We start from the raw sequence: 21,607 nt of genomic DNA, 5'->3' as shown, positions 1-21,607 counted from the left end.
CTTGTGCAGTAGAGCAGTACAAGAGAGGTTTCCAGAAACCCGTGGACAAAAACTTGGGAAGAAAACATTTTCTGGGTCTCTTGGTAAGTTGTTCAAAGTCTTTCAATTGTCAGCTATAATTTCATTACTTACAACTACATTTTTGGCAGGACATTTTTTTCTGAACATAGGGATTACAAACATCTCTGGAGATAACTAGGCTAATGCTATTGTTAGCTAACATTAGCCAAGGCAGCTAACTAAAACCGCCATTATCATGTCATTCACATGATAATTTATAGTTAGCTATAGCACATAAATGATGTGATCATGATGCAAATGCTAATTTGAAGCAAAATTACAAAATAAAAGAGGTTATGGTTATTCTGCGGCAGTAGCATGACACTGTATTTCTCGAGACGTGAAGACCAGACAGGCAGGCTGGCTGACCGACCGATCTCTTCTTGACTGGCAGAGCTGCAAACACCCCGCGGGTGAAAGCGGAGCGGCTGAGCCAGCCCAGTCTCTCCTCTCCTGTCTCACACACTCTCTTCTCTCCTCCAAAGGAGTGAGAAGACAAGAGCACGAGAAAAGCAGCGAAAGTGCGTCAATGTGCCATGGCTTGTGGCAATATATAAATTGTAATGTACAATTAAGTAAAAAACTACATTTGTTTAGAAAGATTTGCTTATAAAAGATTATTTACATATTTGTTTGTATGGTGAAATTTCATTTGTTTCCACAAACAGTGGCCTTGGCTTAAGATGCACAGAATTATATTTTGTTCAAATAAAAGCCTGCAAAGTTATTATTCTTTGTTCGGCTTACTTGATTTTTTTAGTGCAATCGGTTTCCTAGATTCTACTGAGTAAACACAACTGTTCAATTAAGTCAGACTAACTTGGCTTACTTGAGTTGGTAACACTTAGAAAGATCAAGTTCATTATACTTGCTATTTTTAAGTTTAAATAACTTCACAAAATTATGTAAATACATTCATTCATTTTCTGTAACCGCTTAGTCCGTAAGGGTCGGGCTGCTGGAGTCTATCCCAGCTGTCATTGGGCGAGAGGCGGGGTTCACCCTGGACAAGTCGCCAGTTCATCACAGGGCTGACACATAGACAGACAACCACTCACACTCACATTCATATCTACGGGCAATTTAGAGTCACCAATTAACCTAGAATGCAAGTCTTTGGACAAGAGAACCGGGAGAGAACCCACGCAGACACAGGGAGAACATGCAAACTCCGCACAGAAAGGCCCTGACCCAGCTGGGGAGCTGGGGGATCAAACTCAGGACCTTCTTGCTGTGAGGCGGCAGTGCTGACCACTGCACCACAGTGCCACCCCAAGTAAATACAATTAGATTTAAAGTACACTTAACAAGTAGATATGAAGTAAGCTTAACTTAAGACTATTAGTTATATTTACTTACCTTTTTTAGTGCAATCGGTTTTCCCAGATTCTTTTAAGTAAGCTCAACTTGTCACATTTTAGAGTGTGTAGTTGTACTTTAGGTCACATAATAAAACTATTTAAATGAGGGTTTGGAACTGTAAAATGCATAAATAAATGCAACATGGTTTTTGACATGGTGGTGCCCCACTGCATACAGCTGGTGCCCTTCTTATATTTTTGCTCCTGCTCCTCAGATAGCCACCAATGGCTTGTCCCTTTGTGTTCCTCACAAGGCAAATTCTACAAATGCATAAATAAATAATAACACATTAAAATTATGCATTTTTATGAGTGTTAAGGATAAATCTAGGGGTCTCAATGTAATTATGATTCCTAATGTAAGAAAAAAAGAAACTTGGTTTCCATGTTGGTACACAGCAGCTCTACTTTAATAAATGGAAAACATAATACATGCATTCTTTTTAAATTATTAAATTAAATATAATCTCTCTTTTCTACTTAATTCAACAAAAATGCACATATTATGTTTGGAATGTAACAAAGTATATAATAAATAGAGCATGAAACAACCACAAAAATAATATAAATATATATTAAAAAATAAGAGGTGAAAGCAATAAATTAATGTAATGAGAGAAATAATTATTCTAAAATGCTAACAATAAAACAAAACGGAATAACAAACCTTCAATAAATAAATGAATGAATAAATAAATAATGACAGATATTAGAAAAGATCAGTTCATTTGACTTTTGGGAGGGTGCAGTAAACAGATTATTGTAATACTCTAAATACTTGTTGAAATTTCCAAATAAAATGTAAATTGCCAACACATGCACACACGCACGCACGTGCGCCAGCAGTAGTCATGGAAACAGAATGATGGACAGGTATATAAAGGCCTGCAACCCAACTCTTGGATTTATTGGATTATTGTGGACAACTGCAGAGCCTGAAGATGGCCCCTGGAGGACCACCATTGGATGACGAGGGACACCTGCTGTGCTGGGAGGACGCACAAGACGTTGAAGGTAGCTAAGACAGATTTTATTTGATTGTTTTACTTCTAACTTCTTCATTGATGCAGACATTTAAAACCACTGCAAGGTTTATCAGTGATTTGTTGAATTTTAAGGTAAAATGTTATGTTATTAGGCCTGTTGAATTTGGTGAAAACAGACTTTCCGTCGACGATTTCTCGGTGTAAAATGATGATTTATGGATGGAATGTCCGAAGTATCCCGGGACAGGTGTAGAGTGTGGTAATAATTACTATGGTTGTTTGAAAACCTGATTATTTTGGTTTGAAGGCACAAAATTGTCAATCGTTTGCATCGAAATTAGAGAAATAAAGATGGCGACTGGATCGATTTTTATAAAATATTAAAATTTGTTTTACTTGCGCTCCATGGAGATGATGGAACTTTTAGTTCTGAATGTCCGGACACGTGGGTGGAATCAAAGCAGGGCGCGCTCTCAGGGACTTGAAAAAAAAAAAGAACAAAATGTGTCTCTCGTGGAAATTTGTCCAAAGTGTTGAATTAAGGTTATATGTACTTAAAACTGCTCTGTGCGTGAAATCAGGCCTCGGGGCAGAGAACTTGAAGCTCTGCTGTGTTCTTCTGTGTTGTTGTGATTGTGAACGGTGAAGTGAACCATGATGCCTCACTGTTGTTGTTGTGTTTAGTAATCACACAGAGCATAAACTCATAAACTGCGACAATAATGTGTTAAACTACTAGTCAGGTGTGTTACTTTGGAGAAACGGTCTTGCTAGTTGCTGTGTGATGTTTTGTTTTTTTTATTTCTCCTCTTGTCCATTTTTCTGTTGTTTGCATTTCTCAAACTCCCAAAAGTGGACAGCGCAGTGTGTAAAAGCGTGTGGCTCCTGGTCAGCGGGTATATAACTTGGTTCACCTGCACCTTAAGATTGGAAATGTTTTAGGTCGAAGCCCTACAGAATTTATTATTATTGTAACTGTAATTACTGCACACATATTTGGGGTTTTTATTTTTTATTACCTAAGTGCTGTGTATCTCATTAATTGATACAATGTGCTGGGTGCATTATATATTTTGGTAGTAAAAGTTTTACAGCATTATCATACACTTTAAATATTATTTCATTTATATATTTTCATGTGCAGAATTTAGGTAGATTCCTCATTATCTATCCTGAAATCCTCAGATCCACATGAGTTTTGATCAGGGCTGTGCAATATATTGATATTATATATGGAAATAGATCGTGATAGATTTTGGATATTGTTATATCATGATATGAAATAAGTGTTGACTTTTCTTGTGTTTTTAAAGGCTGTATTCTGAACGTACTTATCTGTTCTGTTATTTCTCTTTATCTGCTTAGTCACTACTGATGATTATCAAATATCTCATTGTGTTAATTAGGGATGTGAATGATTGATCTGATGATTTATCACTTTCAAAAATGTTAAAATGTGTTAATCAGTTGTATAGGAAAGGCAGCGATTGTGCCTAATTTGACATTGTTATGTCTGGCCAAGGCATTTGTTGAAGGAAACTTAATGTGTATTGTATTGTATTGTATGTATATATGTGTATGTGTAAATATTAATTTGTCTTATTTTATTAAATATTTTTCCTGTTCTATTCTGTCTCTAATTGTCTGTATATAAGATATGTGTTTGGCATGAAGGAACTGAACTTTTTCATTGTGAAGCCCTGTGTTGATAATAAATTACCCTTATACTTTGATTTAATCTAAAATGTTTAATGTTTTGACAAAAAATTAAAATTTGACATTTCTTTTAACTGTGTTCCCCTCAGGTGGAATGCGTTTCATCTTCGAACGTCTTGGCGGCGTCCTCCCAGACGTTGGCATCCCTGATGAGGAGCGTGAGGATGAGGAATGCGGATGGGTAGGTATTCCAGTTGGGTTGTTCGCGTTTTTGTCTCCATTCCTCGACCCACACTCCTCTGATGAGGAAGAAGACACGGAAGACGAGGAGACGGATGAGGAGGAGGATGAAGACAGCGAGGATTCCGGGGACCAGTCCACGTCCGAGGATGAAGAGGACCCCGAAGAGGACGAGGAAGAAGCGAGGATTCCGGGGACCAGTCCTCATCTGAGGACGAAGTGGACCCTGAGGATGACCCCGAGGACCCTCTCATCCAGCGGTTCCCACCAGATGACTTCTGGCATGGATGGCGACACCAGGACCCTCCTGCTCCTCCTCCTCCGCCCCCTCCTCCAGAAGATCTCCCCTCAGGCTCTGCTCCCTCATCCTCCGGCCTCGGCTTGTCCACGAAGAGGACCCGAGAAGAGGACGACGACGACCAGGTAGGTATGAAGAGGCAGAGGCGGACCAGTGAGGAGGACAGCGAGGAGGATTAGGACCGACGACCTGTTTGGAGGAGAACTGGAAAACTGAAGCCTCAGTGAATTGCACTCATGGACACTTTCTAATTCGGCCTAACCAACACAGTGGACGTTAAAGTTTCAACAAGTTACATTTAAAGATTTTTAAGACCAATAGGACAGCAATTTAAGAATTGTTCAGGAGCTGCAGAAACCCTGTCAGTAGAGTCAGGCTGTCATAGTATGTGTAAATTCAAAGGAACAGGTGCAATACAACACGGAAGCAAACAAAAACAAACACGGGGACAAAAGCTGGAACCTTTCACTCCAAGAACGAGGACAAAGAAAAGATGGAAACACACAAACTAAAAGCACAAAGATTCAAAGCAAGAACAGGTGGAACCAATCAGTCTTAAAAAAGGGAGGGAAACAAGACAAGGACAGGAAATAAAGTCAACAAAAACACAAGGGAGGATTCACTACAAAATAAAACAGAAACCAAAATCTTTTTTTAATCTTACTGTCATACTGTGACTTATTTTTCTTGAAGGTGTTCATGGTTATCAGACAAAGGTGAGTAATGCTCCTGCAAGTCTTAAGCTCAATCAGCAGTCAAAGTCAAAGTTGATTTATTTTACTCTCTCTGTTTCTCTGTCTAGCTTAATACACCCTGCATCAACATCCCCACAAGAAGCGAGTCTCTGCATCCAGGATTCCCATGACGACCGAGAAGATGAAGACTAGATGAGATGGATGGATGACAGCGGGAGCAGCTGGAGGGCGGTGGTCACCTTTTTTTTTCAGCATAATGAGTGAGTAATCCCTGCACCAAGCACCAACAGTGACAAAAAGTTTTGACTTTACATTTGGGGATTATATGCATTATACAAACCTTCTCTAATATTATTCTGTTGTTCATGATATTTCTACAAATTCAACAATATGGATGCCAACAATTCAAAAGTACTCATCACTTGTTTTCCCGTCTCACAGGACAGGGCCGACTCCTCCGTACTTTATGTGCCCCTGGAGCAGCTGAGCGTGGATGTAAACCAGCCAGTCATCAACAGCCCTACCTGCTTCCAGTCGCCAAAGCACCGTCTAAAGTCTCAGTGTGTAGAACTACGAGCCCCCTGCCTCTGCCCCTCCACCCCTCACACCGCCCTCTTCACCCAGCAGCCGAGACGATGAGGAGTCAGTCACGAAAGACACAGACAGTTCAGGCCGAAGAAGAAAATGCTGAATATGTATTTAGCAGAGGTGGGAAAGAAAAAGTAGGGGTACAGACGCTTGTGCAAAAAAGTCTTTGGTAAAAGTAGAAGTACTGATTCAACTTTTTACTCAAGTAAAAGTTAAAAGTATAGGCTCTGAAATGTACTTAAAAGTGTAAACTAACTGAACCGCATGTCAATATTAATATATTTCAGACTTTATTAAACTTAAACCATTCTAACTTAAATTAAAATGAAAATGAAAAAAAAAATTCTGAAAATAATAAACATCAACTTTTCTCCAAAGTACAAATCAGTTTTCAATGTCAGCAACAGAATGTGAAAAATTATAACCAACTCAAGAACACACTTAAGGTCTAATTAGGGCTGCACGATATGATTTTTAAATAATATCTCAACATTTTTTGTCTATTCTGTGATACACAATATATATCTCAATCCAGATGTTCTCTCTAAAATAACTAATTTTCAAATAACTCAAACGTGACAAACTTTTAGAACGTGATGCATTGTTGTAGTTTAAACTAAAATTAGCACAACCTTAAACATCTACAGCAGTAAAATGCATCGTCCACTTTAATACAGCAGAAATATTAATCCATAAACTTCAGATATGACAATAAAACACTGATAGCAGGACTAATTAATGTGGACAAAATCAAATATCATAATATTTGTTTTTACCAAATACCTTGATATTAATATTGCGGGAAGACTGTAGGGATAACTGTTGGTGCTTTCACAAAATATTAACACAATTTTGATAAATAGTCATCATTAATATCCAAAAAGTAAAAGATCAAAATCATATTATCAATATAATATGGAGATATTGCTTTATTACTAATAAATTAAATTAAATTAAATTAAATAATCAATGATTCCCATCAAATGCATAAAACTAATGAGCCTGTTTTGAAAATGTAAAATCAAAAGTTTTTATAAAAATAAATACTCAAGTAAAGTACAGATACCTAAAAAAAACTCTTTAGTACACTAACAAAATTTAGTGCTTAGTTACTTCCCACCTCTGGTATTTAGTTTGTCACATTCAGTAATCTGTACAGTGCATTTATTGATTATCCTCTGAATATGTAATGTGCATATACTTCTGTTGTTTGACATGTTAAATCAAATAAATATTGTGTCAAATGTGATTCAGTGTGTTTTGGTTTTCATTTACTGTTATTGTAATATGTTACTGTAAGTGTAACTTTAAACTTTGGGATTTTGAATCATTTAGTAAATTTGGTGTTGCCTCTCTGTAACACACCCAGTTTTGGACCTTTCCACTCACACAAGACCCTCAGGAAACTAAAAGCAGTGTTTGAATTTGTCACAAATGTCCCTGGAGGTTAATTTGAATCTGATTTCTACAGTCTCTTACATGGTTCATCTCCACAAAAAAGGTCCAAATAGATGAGTTACGTTTCATGTACTTTATTTGATAATTAAATAGTGGAAAACTGTTAAAATGTAATTTTTGCCTTGAAGTACCCCAGGGTGTCGTGATAAACACAGATGTGATAAACTATGGAAAATCTGTAGTTTAATAATCTTGTTTCCGTTCATAAATGAATACATTTGATATGAAAATAGATGATTAAACTCAGCCTCAATTCAGAGAGGTGGATAAACTGAGTTTACCCCCAATACACCATCTCATTATGGATTTCCACCATGATATTTTTGGTGTTATGTATTTGAGTTTACATACTGTTAAACCAAAACAGGGTGTAAATGAATTGAGAACTATTTTATTTTATTTTAAGCAGTGAACTGAAGAGACACACCAGGGAACTGAAAACAATCATTTGAATGTAACACAAATAATCAAACACTGAAATGTGACTTACTGACATGTTTTCAGGAGGGTTTTCATTGTTGATGTAATTTTTGCTGAAATATGCTGACACACTTACACACAGTCATTCCTATTGGCTGTTCCACAATGGTGCAATGTTTTTTCAGGGTAATGTCCAAACAAACAAATGTGTGAAAACTAGAAAATTAGAACTGAGTGAGACAATTAATTTTTTCCATTAGTATTTTCATGAAGTTCATTCAGATTTTAAACAATAACCGTTTTTGAATTTTTTATTATTATGGTATGGTGTTGCTTTAAGGCACATGTGTCAAACTCAAGGCCCATTTGGCCCGCGATTCAATTATATACGGCCCGCGCGATAATTTCATGTGTCTATTATGAATGTTCGGTCGGTAAACAGCACTCCCACAATGCACTGCAACAGCTGCCGTGCAACTCGAGAAATAATTCAGCTTGCAGTCGCGAAGACGTGAGTTTCTGTCAAACGACAATGTAAACAGGTTTGTCTGTTTAGACAACTGACTCAGTGCAAAGAAACACAAGTAGAAGTGCTGATGGAGCTCTCTGAGAGAGAGTAAGAGAGAGAGAGAGAGAGAGAGAGAGAGAGAGTGAATATGGACAGATGTGTCGACTTGATATAAAAAACTTTTTATGATCATGAATCATAATATTAATGTAAACTTCTGTGGTGCATGATTTTTTTTACTCCAAGTCTGATTTGTGTACTTTTAAATACTTAATTGCTGCATTATTGTAAGTCATGATGAAGAGTCCAGACTCTGTCTCTCCTCTTCATCTCCAAAGTGTGTGTCAGTGTGCAGTTTAACCTTTTCCTAAATTACTGCTGGTTCTGTGGTGTTAAATTTAAAATCTGAAGCCTGCAGTGAACCAGAGAAGCTACAGTTGACTTTTCTATTGAAGTTCTCAGTGTGTTTTGGCCTTAATGTTAAATTGAGCAGGTCAATATGTTCATCTGTACCTGATGGACTGATGGGTTTGTAATATTATTATATGAGCATATATTTTATGTCAAATGCAGTGCGATTGAGGGTTTGCATGATTAAAGTGTGTGATATCTTGTGTCTAGACAAAAAGCAAGCATTTTCAAATGTAACCCCCACCTGGATATGTGAGCTTAAATATTCTGAGCTGAAATATTCTCGTTTTCCTTTGTTATTGTTGAAGAAAAAAACTTATTTTAAATCCTATTTATTTTATTGAGGAAAAAGTTGTTGCAGTCTGGCTGTTCAAATTCATATTTCTGAATAAAACATAGTCAGTTTTAGACTGTTTAATGAATGTTAATCCTGTTTGGCCCGCGACTTAGACTGTGTTTTAAATTTTGGCCCCTTCTGTGACACCCCTGCTTTAAGGCAATACACACTAAAGTGTATGCTAAAATAATTGGGTGTGAATGCTGCAAGCATTCAAACCCTACGTTCTTCTACTACCAAAATTCTTTATTTTTATTATTTTTATTATTAAAAAGCTTTGGCTTTTTAACTAATATTCAAATATTCTACATAATTCAAATATTGATTTATTGTCAGCGCAGCTATTCAGAGTGGTTTCAGCATTTTAACAAAAATTCAAATATTTTACTAAATTCAAATATTAATTTATTTTCATGGCAGCTATTCAGTGTGGCGTCAGCCTTTCTACAAAGATTCAAACATTTCACATAATTCAAACCTTCTTAATAAATAAATAATATACAGGTGGCCGGTCGGGAGACGCACACGGACAGCACAGTCTGGAAATACTGGCAGACTTATGAGCCTGCAAAGGGGAGAAAAAGACAAAACACATGAGCCCATGTTATTCAATTAACTTATACTATACAATACTATACTATACTTCACAAATAAACACATACAAATAGACACATCAGGGAAAGAAAACGTCGCTCTGCCTTTTTTCCCCGCCGCTGTCTGACCTTACAGAGCCACCGAGGTTGATAAGAGACCTGTAGCTAATAGTATTAGCCCTATGCTCTTTAACTATTAAACTAGTTAAAAAGCATCACAATAAGACCTCCAAATAACCCATGTTTAATACAGTGTCACAGGCGACACTGTATGAAGCACCAGCAGAAAGCATGACTTGAAAATATGAACCACAAAAAGTTTGTGTATTATTTTGCGGTGCGGTCTGACAGCCCCTAAAGTTAACTCTGCAGCTGTAAAACCACCGAAGCCCACCAGCTACTAGCTAACAGCTAACGCTAACTAACGTTACCTGACCCTTTCCCAAATTCAACACTAATTTGTTGTCCAGATGGAGATTGTTCATCTGCTGGAAAGACTTAAGGCTACCTAGCAATGGCTAAATTAAGTTAGTTGATACATTTGCTGGTCAGGTCTAAACAACTAATGTTTGCTAAGCTAGCTAGCTAGCCTGTTAGGAGTCGGCATCTGGGCTCTTCACCTGTGCTAACATACCCAGTCAGGGTTTAACAACTTATGTTGCTAAATCCCGACTTATCTTGCTAACCCTGTATGTCATATTTATAAAACAGCTATTTTTTATATATTTACTTTAAGTGAGCTTACCTGAAGACCAGTCCTGGCTGACATGAAGTAGCCTCTCGTCTCCAATGCCTGTTCTCAGTTCCATTGGCACCAGTTGAATAATGTGCAATGTATCGCTCCACAGCCGACCTATCGCCGACTTTGAAATGGCGCGCATAATCCCGCCCTCTGGCAAACCATGTCCCTGCTATGGGCCGATGCTTCTCCAATGCATTCACAGACGTCAGGAGGAGAATGCAGACACACGATCTGAGGCCGACGTCGGCGCGACGTATGCGTGCTATCTGGGCAGTGTGGCTTTGGCTTTTTCACTAAAATTCAAATATTCTACATAATTCAAATATTGATTTATTCTCAGCGCAGCTATTCAGAGTGGTGTGAGCCTTTCTACAAAGATTCAAACATTTCACATAATTCAAACCTTCTTATATTATTCAGGCAGCTATTCAGTGTGCCGTCAGCCTTTCAACAAACATTCAAACATCTTTCAGACTTCATTTTATTCAAGGCAGCATTGCAGTTTGGCTTCAGCTTGCGGCATTCACACCTGCAATTTCTTCAGAAATTGCTTTTCTAGTTGTCAAATTATAATGCTGTGCATGTCTTGCATGCCTGCAGCGTTCCTGCAGCCTGCCTGAGTTTCCTCGAGTCTTGGGAGGGGGGGGGGGGGCAGGGGGAAACAACTTGCTTCAACCATGAATCATATATGAAATAGTATTTCAACCAATTTAATACACTGTGAGGTCCAGCCACTGGACGGCAGTACTCATTTTGATGTGCAATTGCTCCATATTGCCTCTTTAGGCAGTAATGTTATCTTATATTTTGTCTTTTTTCTCCTCTTGTTCAGGCAAAGACAACAAACACAGGTGATCTTCATGCTGTCATTAGCCACTTGCAGGCCTTTAAGGGCCCTTATTAGGTGATCTATCTCGCAAGGTTTAACATGCACAGTGCGAGGACATTTAGGGTGTGTCAGACTCTGCTTTGCTATTTATACAGTGTGTAATCTGGATACAAGGTGCAAAAAGATTGTATTTCTTACTTCTCTCTTATGTACACAAAGTACTCAACCCCAGTACTTGAGTCAAAATATAGATACTCCTGGTCAAATATTACTCAACTACAAGTGAAAGTTGCTCAGTCAAAATTTTACTTGAGTTAAAGTACTAGAGTACTTGTTTTAAAAAATATTGAAGTATTCAAAAGTACAAATTACAGAGTACATTTTCTAATAATACATTGTTGTTTTCACAATGCATTTACAGAACCTCGTAACTCTCTGAAACCACCTGATGATGCACTGATTGTTTGTAGAACCACTCTGCTATACAAAGCCTATAGACACACCTATAAAAACTTAAGCATAGAAATACAATCAAAAACAAAAAGAACAGCTGTTGTCAATTTCTGATGTAACTGTATTAAAATCATTGCATAAAATTAGATTGAAGATAACTGTAAGGAGTTCTCCAGGGTCTGTTAAATAACTGAGATTTCTTTCTGTCAGTATATACATGAATTATGTGGTATTTTTCACCTCAATAAAAATAATTAATAAAAATAATAACATTAAAAGCCTACCTGGAATTATTTCTCTTTTTCTAATCATAACAGCGTCTTGAGATTTAATTCTGTCTTTCTCCTACTGTCACCATTACCGAGTTTTGTTTGAATGAAAGAGGGAGAGCTTGCTTGTTCTTGTTACAGAATGTGCCTGGATGACGTTTTTCCTCTTTTACATCAATCCCAGTGTGATTGACTGTGATTGGTTTCCTTCTGTGAAGAACACAGCATGTGACCAGTTGTATTTTAGAAAAGAAAAATCAGCAACAGCTGACTTCAAAGCTCTGCTTAGACTAAAAGTAAGTAGAGAGTAGAGATGCACCGATTGCAATTTTCTTAGCCGATTACGATTTCCGGTTTTTATAAGGGTCTGACCTGCCGATTCCGATTTTGACCGATTCCGATTTTCAGTCTCTCTAAGAACTAGAATTGACAGCATTCACAAACATTTTTGCAACTTTTCTAGTAAAAATTAGATTAGATGTTCATAATAAGACACTGACTATTAAATATTCATTAAATACTATTTACATTTTCTCCAAAGTCCTCCAGGTTACAGCCAGGGCTTATTATAGGTTTATATTAAGATTATGAATCAGCTGAATGTGATCTTGCGAGACCGAATGTCACGGGATTTCGTGAGACGCGATTTCACGTGATCTCCTGTGGAAGCAGATGTAAACAAACCGAAGATGGACGCGATGCAACAGTTTGCTGTCGTAAAACTTTGCCGTGAGAAAAACAGCTGCAGAAGTTAAAGGAGTCTGGATGAGAAAATGTTTGAGGAGACACATCAACACAGGTTGTTTATTCTTCATCCAGAACAGGAGGTGAGATTTTAACTGTCCCTCTGTGAACAGCAGTCTGCTGCTGGCTAACATTAGCCTGAAGAGCTACAAAGTTTACGGCTGTTTTGCGACATTGTCAGCTGCTCTGTCTTGTTGTAGACTGTCTGTCTTCTCTTTATCTTGTTCTTGGAATCTGTCTCTGACACCAGCTTCAAGCAGACATGTATCAGAGTGTGTAGCTGTTATCAGCGCTGTGTTGACGTCACGGTCAGTTTGTCTGCTGCGCGCATGATGTGACCATCGTGCAGAACACGTGTGTGACAATGACGGGCACAGAATCGGATATGTGACGCTGACCGGCCGGTCACCGGTCAGGGCTGATCACGTGAAAACTGGCCGGTTCCGGTCTCTGGCCGTCGATCGGTGCATCTCTAGTAACAAATAACAACAACCTTCCTAGAAATGTAGTGGAGTCAAAAGTACAATATTTGTTTTTGAAATGTAGTAGAGTGAAAGTCAGTACAAAAGTACAGAGACTCAAAAAATGTACTCAAGTATAGTACTGAAGTAAATGTACTTTGTTACTGTTCACCACTGGAACCCACTGGGCCCATTACTGTCTGAATAATACGTCCTTCAAATAGCAGGAAAATACTGCACAGTGCACTTTGAACCAGGTTTTGTATTTGTTGGTCAATGCTGCAGTCACTTTCTACTGCCCCAGCATAGCAATACACCAGCAACACGCCTGACAACACCCTATTTTTAAGGCCAACACACCCATGGGCGCACATATGGGTGCAAGAACCTTTGCTACCCACATTACATGAGCGCTCGATAAGAAAATGACAACTGCGCCAGTCAGAAAATAGCAATGACAACTGCACTGTGCGCTACTTTGCACTGGACGGAAGATAGAGCCCTTAATCTTTTTGTAAATGTCATGAGGCATTCCTAAAAATGAACAATAAAACATGGACATTATTAAATCTTGAGCATGTCCTCATGGCCTCTTCAGGTTTTGCACCCACTTTGGGATCCTCTCATGTCAAATCAGTCTATAGAATATGATTGTCTTGTCTATTCAGTTTCTGCCTGTGCACTGTCAGACATAATAAAGCAGGCAACACAATTCCCTTCCTAATAAATGATGAAATGGGGGAGAATTTATTTACTGGAGGACACAGTGTGAGGAGTGGGAGTGAGCATCCGTCACGCTCATGATGCTCATTAATTAAGGATTCAGTTGCAAAATAAGTTTTCAAATCCATCACTGATGCAGCCTGAGAGACAACTGGGACATCTCACAGCTGTTCTCCAGTGGTGACACTACTCCCTCTCCTGCACCAGCTGCAAAATATAGCATGAGCATTATGGCTCTTTATGTAAAACCATTATGGAACATTCAGACATTTTTCTTTCTTTGTTGCAACAAATCTATCTTAGATAACTGTAGATCATCTGTGTTAGACTCTAAACTATTGGCATGTTAAAATTCAAATAGAAAACTTTTACCCCGTCATGCTAAATTTAACACACACTCACACACATGCATTTCAAAGTTCAGGAGTAGTTCACCTCTTAAATTAAGTGACCTGTGGACCTGCTGCCACCACCAGTATTAAAGCTTTTATTTCCCAAGCCATCAAACTGATTATTGCCACACCAACGTCATGAAAGCAGTGACCCTGGACCCAGGCTGAATTCATTGCTGTGCTCAGCTTTGATTTGTCTGAATAAGTTCCCCCACACAGGCTTCAGTTTATGGACTTAAAAAAAGTGACTTACCATGATTACATTCCTACAGAGGCTCCATAAGTTCTACAAAGTCAAGAAGAAAGAGGAATTAGTTGGTTCAGGTAAGAACAGATGCCTCACTAGCAGTTCATGAGGCTGTGATCTTTGTTGACAACTAGAACAAACTTGTTGTATTGATGAAGAAAGGAGAGACTGCTCTGTTACTCCAAAATCTTTACCACTAGTTGCGGAAAAAATGTCCGGCCTCAGGCTGGCACCAGAGGAAAGTTCATCATGTTCCTGTCCTAAACCTCCAGGAACAAAACCAGACTGTGTCAGACCACGGCGACAGGCAACTTTCTCTGGAATGAAATGTTCAGAATCTTGGAATACAGCAGCTACAGGATCAATTTAAGATACCTCAACGAAAAAAGTTTTGAGCCCAACTCAAACTCCTAAATTTTGACGTAAAGTTTTAAAGGTTTTGCTAACCAGTAATCTCTAGTTGAGATATTTTACTTTTTTTCATTAGAGAAACTTGAATCGTTGTGTTATAGAAGCTAAAAAAAAAAAAAATAAAATAAATAAATAATAATAATAATAATAATAATAATGATAATAATAATAATAATAATAATAATAATAATAATAATAATAATAATAATAGGTCACAGTGAGCTGTGAACCTGATTTCTTTTTTAGTGCCTGAACAATTGATAGTTTTAATTGAAAATATTAAAATTTTATGTTTTTCAAAACAATGGGCCTCATTCAAAAACAAACAAGTGTACGAACGTGCATTCGAAAGTTTTAGGCACAAATCTGGGATTCATCAATATTTTCTTACCTGAATTTGTTTGTACTCTGGAAAGAAATTTAAAACCAAACTCAGACCATGAGTATGTGCAAATAATGACAGGCCAGCTGTCACATTTTAACTAAATTTAAAAGTATATCAAAACCAAAGTCATTAAGAAAAACTTAACTTAATAGACATCTTGGTAGTGTTTTAATGATTGATTTATTTGATTTTATTTTCCTTGTTTTTAAGAATTAATCATAAATGTCATGATTAACTTTTTTGTTAAGCACTTTTGTTGCATTTCCTTGCTCTCTCTCTCTCTCTCTCTCTCTCTCTCTCTCTCTTTTATCCCACTTATAGATATTTCCGATCATTCTGGTGTCTCTCTTATCTTGGGCTCCAACTGTTTCCATATTTTTCTCCCGGTCTGTTTTTCTTTTTAATTCATCAACTTAATGTCAAACCATTTCTTTTCATCTGAGACACAGTCTGTTTCTCTGGGGACACAACACAACATGCACTGCTTCAGTTATTGCAGACCAAGGAGTTATTATTATGAGTCACAAAAGAATCTTTTCTGTCTTTGTTCTCGGACACGGGCGGTGCAGTGGTGTGTCTGAGGTACAGGCTGAACAGGAGGAGGCGCCGCTCAGTGCTGGTAGAAAGCAGGTGAATCAGAGAAATAAAACATTATCTCCTGATTGTTTCACAGTGGTTAAACTCTATACACAAATAAGCATTCACAAACACTGCTGATTTGGATTATATGTGAATTTACAACGACTTCACCGCTTCCTCTGATGATACTTTCCTATGCAAAAATACACTGCCTACACATCCTTCCATTGGATAATTATTGCAGTGATTAATATGTTTGAGCTGGTAACACGTTATTGAACTCTAACTGATGCAGTGAGCAGCTTCTCATTTCTTAAACAACCATGTCAGAAGACATATCCTGTGGTCAAGGAAAAGATGTTACTCTGTTTGAGAAGAGTCAAATTATTGTCCTGCATCAAGCAAAGAAAACAACTAAAGAGACTGATGAAACTACTAAAACTGGTTTAAGAACTGTCCAACACATTATTAAAACCTGGAAGGATAGTGGAGAACCATCATCTTCAAGGAAGAAATGTGGTCGGAAAAAATAATCACTTAAATAATCACTTAAATAGTCACTTAAATGATTGGTGGAATCAAATTGTAAAAAATCAACAGTAGAACTCACGGCTGTGTTTAATAGTGAAAGAAAGAACATTTCCACACACAATGTGAAGAGAAGTCAAGGGATTGAGACTAAACAGCTGTGAAGCCTTAAGAAAACCACTTATCAGTGAGGATAATCAGAAAAAAAGGCTTCAGTTTGTTAGGGAGCATAAAGATTAGACTGTGGATCAATGGAAAAAGGTCATGTGGTCTGATGAGTCCAGATTTACCCTGTTCCAGAGTGATGGGGGCATCAGGGTAAGAAGAGAGGAGGATGAAGTAATGCTCCCATCATGCCTAGAGCCTACTGTACAAGCCTGTGGGGGCAGTGTTATGATCTGGGGTCGCTTCAGTTGCTCAGGTCGAGGTTCATCAATGTTATGTGTCCAAAAACTGAGGTCAGTTCACTACCTGAATATACTGAATGAACAGGTTTTTACATCAGTGGATTTTTTCTTCCCTGATGACACGGACATATTCCAAGATGAAAATTCCAGGATTCATTGGGCTCAGATTGTGAAAGAGTGGTTCAGGAAGCATGAGTCATCATTTTAACCCATGGATTGTCCACCACAGAGTCCAGACCTGAACCCCACTGAGAATCTTTGGGATGTGCTGGAGAAGACTTTACACAGTGGTCTGACTCTCCCATCATCAATACAAGATCCTGGTGAAAAATTAATGCAGCTCTGGACAGAAATAAATGTTGTGACATTGCATAAGCTTATTGGTGTGATGTTAAAGCTAAAGGCAGTCCAACGAAATATTAGTGGGTGTATCTTTTTTTTTTTGGCCAGGCAGTGTATTTCCTTATATAGAGAAAAGGGGGTGTGTCAATATACAGATTGCAGGCAGCAGGTACGAGCCTGTGGCTTTAGAATGATTTTGCTTCACTAACATACACACAGTGGTAAGAACAAACTTGGCTGGTGCACGTTTCATGAATCAGACAGTGACTGTGTGAGAACTTGTATGCGCACATTAAGAACAGTTCTACACACACGTCAATGAAGGAGGCCCAGTGTTTTGACCCTCTAAGATTCAAAGGTTTATGTTCATCTAAAAAAAGAAAAATAAATGATCTCAACAAAAGATCACTAGTTGGTAAAACCTTTTCAAAACTTAAGAATGTGAGTTCGAAAATTCAAAAATCTTCTGCAGTCGGCTGCCTTGAAATTTGGAGTTTTCTCAACTTTGTTGTTATTGTGTTCTACATGTTCAGATACAGGACAGCATTCATCACTTTAAACAGGATTAGGCTTAGAATTAGGTTTAACCACAGATACAACAGAATTCTAACACTAAAACACGAACATTTTAAAACTTGTATTTAGCTCAGGTAAACAGGTGCTTTATTTCAAGTGTGCAGGCTGTTTGATGTTGAATATTAAAATCTATTTTTAGAAGTTCATTAATCTCTACTAAGGTTTTAATGTAGTACAACAATATGATTTGACATAAAATATCCTAAAACAACCTTTAAGGTTCCAAACCAAGATAAATTTCACTTCCAGGTTTGTCATTTTGTTCTCCATTCACACTTGAGTTGTTCCATTCCCCCAGAGAACACTAGCTGAGCTGACAACTCCAGTGCAACTGGAGACAATTGAAAACACCATTATCAGTTTCCCTGTCGGAGTTTCTGTGTTCTGCAGCTGAGAGGCGAAGGCAGCATGTTTAGTTGATGTTTCCACACTTAAGATGTCTGCTCAGATGTAGCCAGTCAGAGCAACCTTTCAAAGCTGAAGGCTCTGTGGAACAGGAGCTACAAGCAGCTGACTTCCTCCACTCTTTTGTGCTCAGAAATGATTATAAAGTATAATTTTACTTCTCTTTTATTCTGTCTGACATTTGACAGGCGCTCACACACATGCGTGCTGCTACATGCACACACACTTTACCGCTGTTTGAAAAGTGGTTTCAAAAAGATAAAAAAAAAAAAAAAACTCAAGTTAGCTGAATAAATATTAACTACATTTCTTTGCTCTTTTATCAATGTTGCCTTTGCATTTATGTCTATTGGGTGAAAACATACATATATATATTCATCCTTAGCTGTTAATGCTGACTGTACTCATGCCCTGAGCCTGAACACCTAGATAAAGACACCATTATCCACCATGAACTCTTGCACTCTTAAATAGTATATTAATGTATTTATAGCTGCTACATGAATTGGAGTGTGAGTTTATTAGTGATAGTAGTACATTTGGTGCACGTACTGTAAAAGCTTTGCACTTCTTTGCCATTGTACATGACCACCTCCCACATGCCATCATCTGTCAGAGACCTTCAGTGCCGTCACTATGCAAATATCAGAAGGTCTGTCAGCTTCACCTCTGGATGGATGGGATAAAACAGAGTGGCGTTGTTCTCTCTGGATTTTGTCTTGTCTGCAGTTGTATTAAAGTGGAGAAAAGCCATTGGCAAGAAAAGGGATTTCAAAGGGCTCAGTATGCTTCAAAAGAAGTGGTTGTCAAATTGGCTAACAACATTATTAAACACTTTTGGAGAGTGAGTGACTCAGGGGCAGGGGTGAAAATAATAAAAAGGGCACCAGCTGAATGTGGTAGGGCACCAGGATGTAGAAAGTCGAGATGCCTTTATCTTGAAACACTTTCAATCCTTGGTTATATTCAAATGATTTTATAATGTGACTTTCAGTACAACAACTACTACATTTCTGTAATAAAAACACTCAGGGAACTCTTAACTATTTAACATTTCCAGGCATACAGGGGCAAACTCATTTTCTTGCATGTGGGGCAGCCTACGTGGCACTGTGTTGTGTTTTCTCACCTTTTCTCCACTGCAAAGGCCCTCCAGAGGGGACTTGACCATGTTTTTCCACTAGAAGGGCACCCTCGAGGGTAATCTTTAATGTTTTGTCGAGTCCACCAGGGTTTTTGGATGTATACATATTCATACAAGCTTGTTATCTAAAGCATACTGACCTTAACAGTGCTCCCATACAGATTAAAAGGATAATTCACCCCAAAATGAAAATTCAGTCATTGTCGACTCACCGTCACATCGACTGAAGGTTGGGTTGAGATTTTTGGTTCATAAAATAGTGGTTTCACAGGAAAACAGCACCACAGAATCTACAGTCTGGAAAAGGACAGGCACCTTCAAACAACATTGGGCAGGTGATTGGATGAACCATCTGTCTATCACGTATAATACAGGCTAACTTCAACCAATCAGATCAAACTCTTGCTGAAGCCAGTCTGGAGAAGAGTGAAAACATCTTTTTCACAGAGAAAAGCCTTCAGTGTCATTCTTTGCTCTTCTTTCAGTGAGGAAATACTCTCCATTTCTGATATAACTGATGCTATCACAGTATCTACGCCAAGCTGCACTAGCCGCCATTGTTTGTTCAAGACGAGTCACTTCCATGGACGCTTCTCACTGTCATCACACCTAAAAGCCACGCCCGTAGCTGCTAGTAGTCCCTCCTTGGATGCTGATTGGCTGCACCACTTTTGGTGCGGACACAAACGGATAACTTGTAGCCTGGCAAGATGGATTTTCACAAGATCCAGTAAATACAGCTCCTTCTCAAGTGAAGGACAGCACGTCCATCATGTCCAACCTCCATTTCACTCATCATCAGATTTTCTTTCATTTATTTGCCCAAAAAATGTGAAAATTCAAAGACTGTACAACTGTGGACAATTTGCTTTGTAATTCTCTTCTAATTTAAAAAAATTACAGATTTTGAAAGTGTTATGATCATTGACTAATTGTTGACTAATTGCCGCGTGGCACTTAATAAAAAATTTGCTATACATGATGTTCATTCCACACCACACGGGCGTTAAAGAATTAAATGTGTGTGTTCAGGGATTTATGAAGCTGGGCACGGAAGGAGAACAGTGTGAAGAAGAAGAAGGCTGGGGTTATAATACCAGCAAGAACTTCAATTTATGCTGACCCCTGAGCATTAGTAGAAGCTGGCATTGTCTGATGCTGAACTTGAATTATATCATAGCTTCACTTAATATGCCAGTTTGTATTTTACTGTAGTTCTGCTTTCTGTTAAGATGCAGAAATAAATGAAGGTGGGGGCTGCTGTAGGCGAGTCAAAATGATGTTCTCTGCAGAGAGGTAATGTTCAGAAGAAGCAGACCTATAAAGACCCACGTGTGTTCTCTTTTCTCAAAACTGACACACCTTTATGATCCGTGGCCCACGGAAAAGCATCTTCTGTTTTTACATTAAATCTCAACTGGGAAAGCTGAAATAAACTATGTGTGCATGTGTCCTCCAGGCAGATTCAAAGGTGTGTCTCAGTGCCAGCAGTAATCCCTGGTGATTTACTGTAGCTGCCAGCAGGTGGATCACACTGAAAGATAGCCTCTACCGCCCATCGTCTGAACCTGTCTGCAGAGAGCGACAGAAAGAGAAGACTGAGTCAGACAGAAAGACATGATGCTCGGAGACTGCAAGCAAAGATCTGACATCTGATTGTAGCTGATGGTTTGGCATGAGAGGCGTGCTGAAGAAAGTCATCAACAAAAACTCAGACAAAGAAAATAAACCATCTCTATCACATGCTGGAGACGCACTGTAGGGCTCACATTTATACATCAGTAATTTGATAGTACAAATGACTAAACTGAGGAAACAGATGAGTGCCAAACTGGTCATTTGAGGTACTAATAAAGAACAAAGATCAAAAGTGAGTGCTCACCTTGAATCCATGACACTAAAACCTAAAAATCAAGCCAGAAATCTTGGTGTCATTCTGGACTCAGACTTAAATTTCACCAGTCACATAAAGACAATTACTAAATCAGCCTACTACCACCTTAAAAACATAGCAAGAATTAAAGGATTTCTGTCTGGGGAAGATACAGAAAAACTTGTTCATGCTTTCATTTTCAGCAGGCTGGACTATTGTAACGGTGTCTTCACAGGTCTGAGTAAAAAATCAATCAGACAACTGCAGCTCGTCCAGAACGCTGCTGCCAGAATCCTCACCAACACCAAGAGAGTGGAGCACATTACACCAGTGCTTAAATCACTGCACTGGCTTCCCGTGTGTCAAAGGATAGACTTTAAAATCTTGTTACTAGTTTACAAAGCACTAAATGGTCTCGGGCCTAAATATATCTCTGATTTGCTTATACGTTATGAAGCACCCAGACCCCTCAGATCATCTGGAACA

The 21,607-nt window shown here is 38.3% G+C and overlaps 1 protein-coding gene across 1 annotated transcript; it reads left to right on the top strand.

The window, feature by feature from the left end:
• Window positions 1–2,319: 2,319 nt before the first annotated feature.
• Window positions 2,320–4,922, top strand: LOC146323422 (uncharacterized). Its single transcript, XM_084722105.1, has 2 exons — window positions 2,320–2,435; window positions 4,213–4,922. The coding sequence occupies exons 1-2, from the start codon at window positions 2,363–2,365 to the stop codon at window positions 4,728–4,730; spliced, it is 591 nt and encodes a 196-aa protein (XP_084578231.1). The 5' UTR covers window positions 2,320–2,362; the 3' UTR covers window positions 4,731–4,922.
• The last annotated feature ends 16,685 nt before the right edge of the window (window positions 4,923–21,607 follow it).

This window comes from Lutjanus erythropterus, chromosome 7, assembly GCF_056507025.1.
Source record: "Lutjanus erythropterus isolate fLutEry1 chromosome 7, fLutEry1.hap2, whole genome shotgun sequence".
Taxonomy (NCBI): domain Eukaryota; kingdom Metazoa; phylum Chordata; class Actinopteri; order Lutjaniformes; family Lutjanidae; genus Lutjanus; species Lutjanus erythropterus.
The sequence above is the reverse complement of the archived record's forward strand: the minus strand, read 5'-3'. Positions and strand labels throughout refer to the sequence as shown.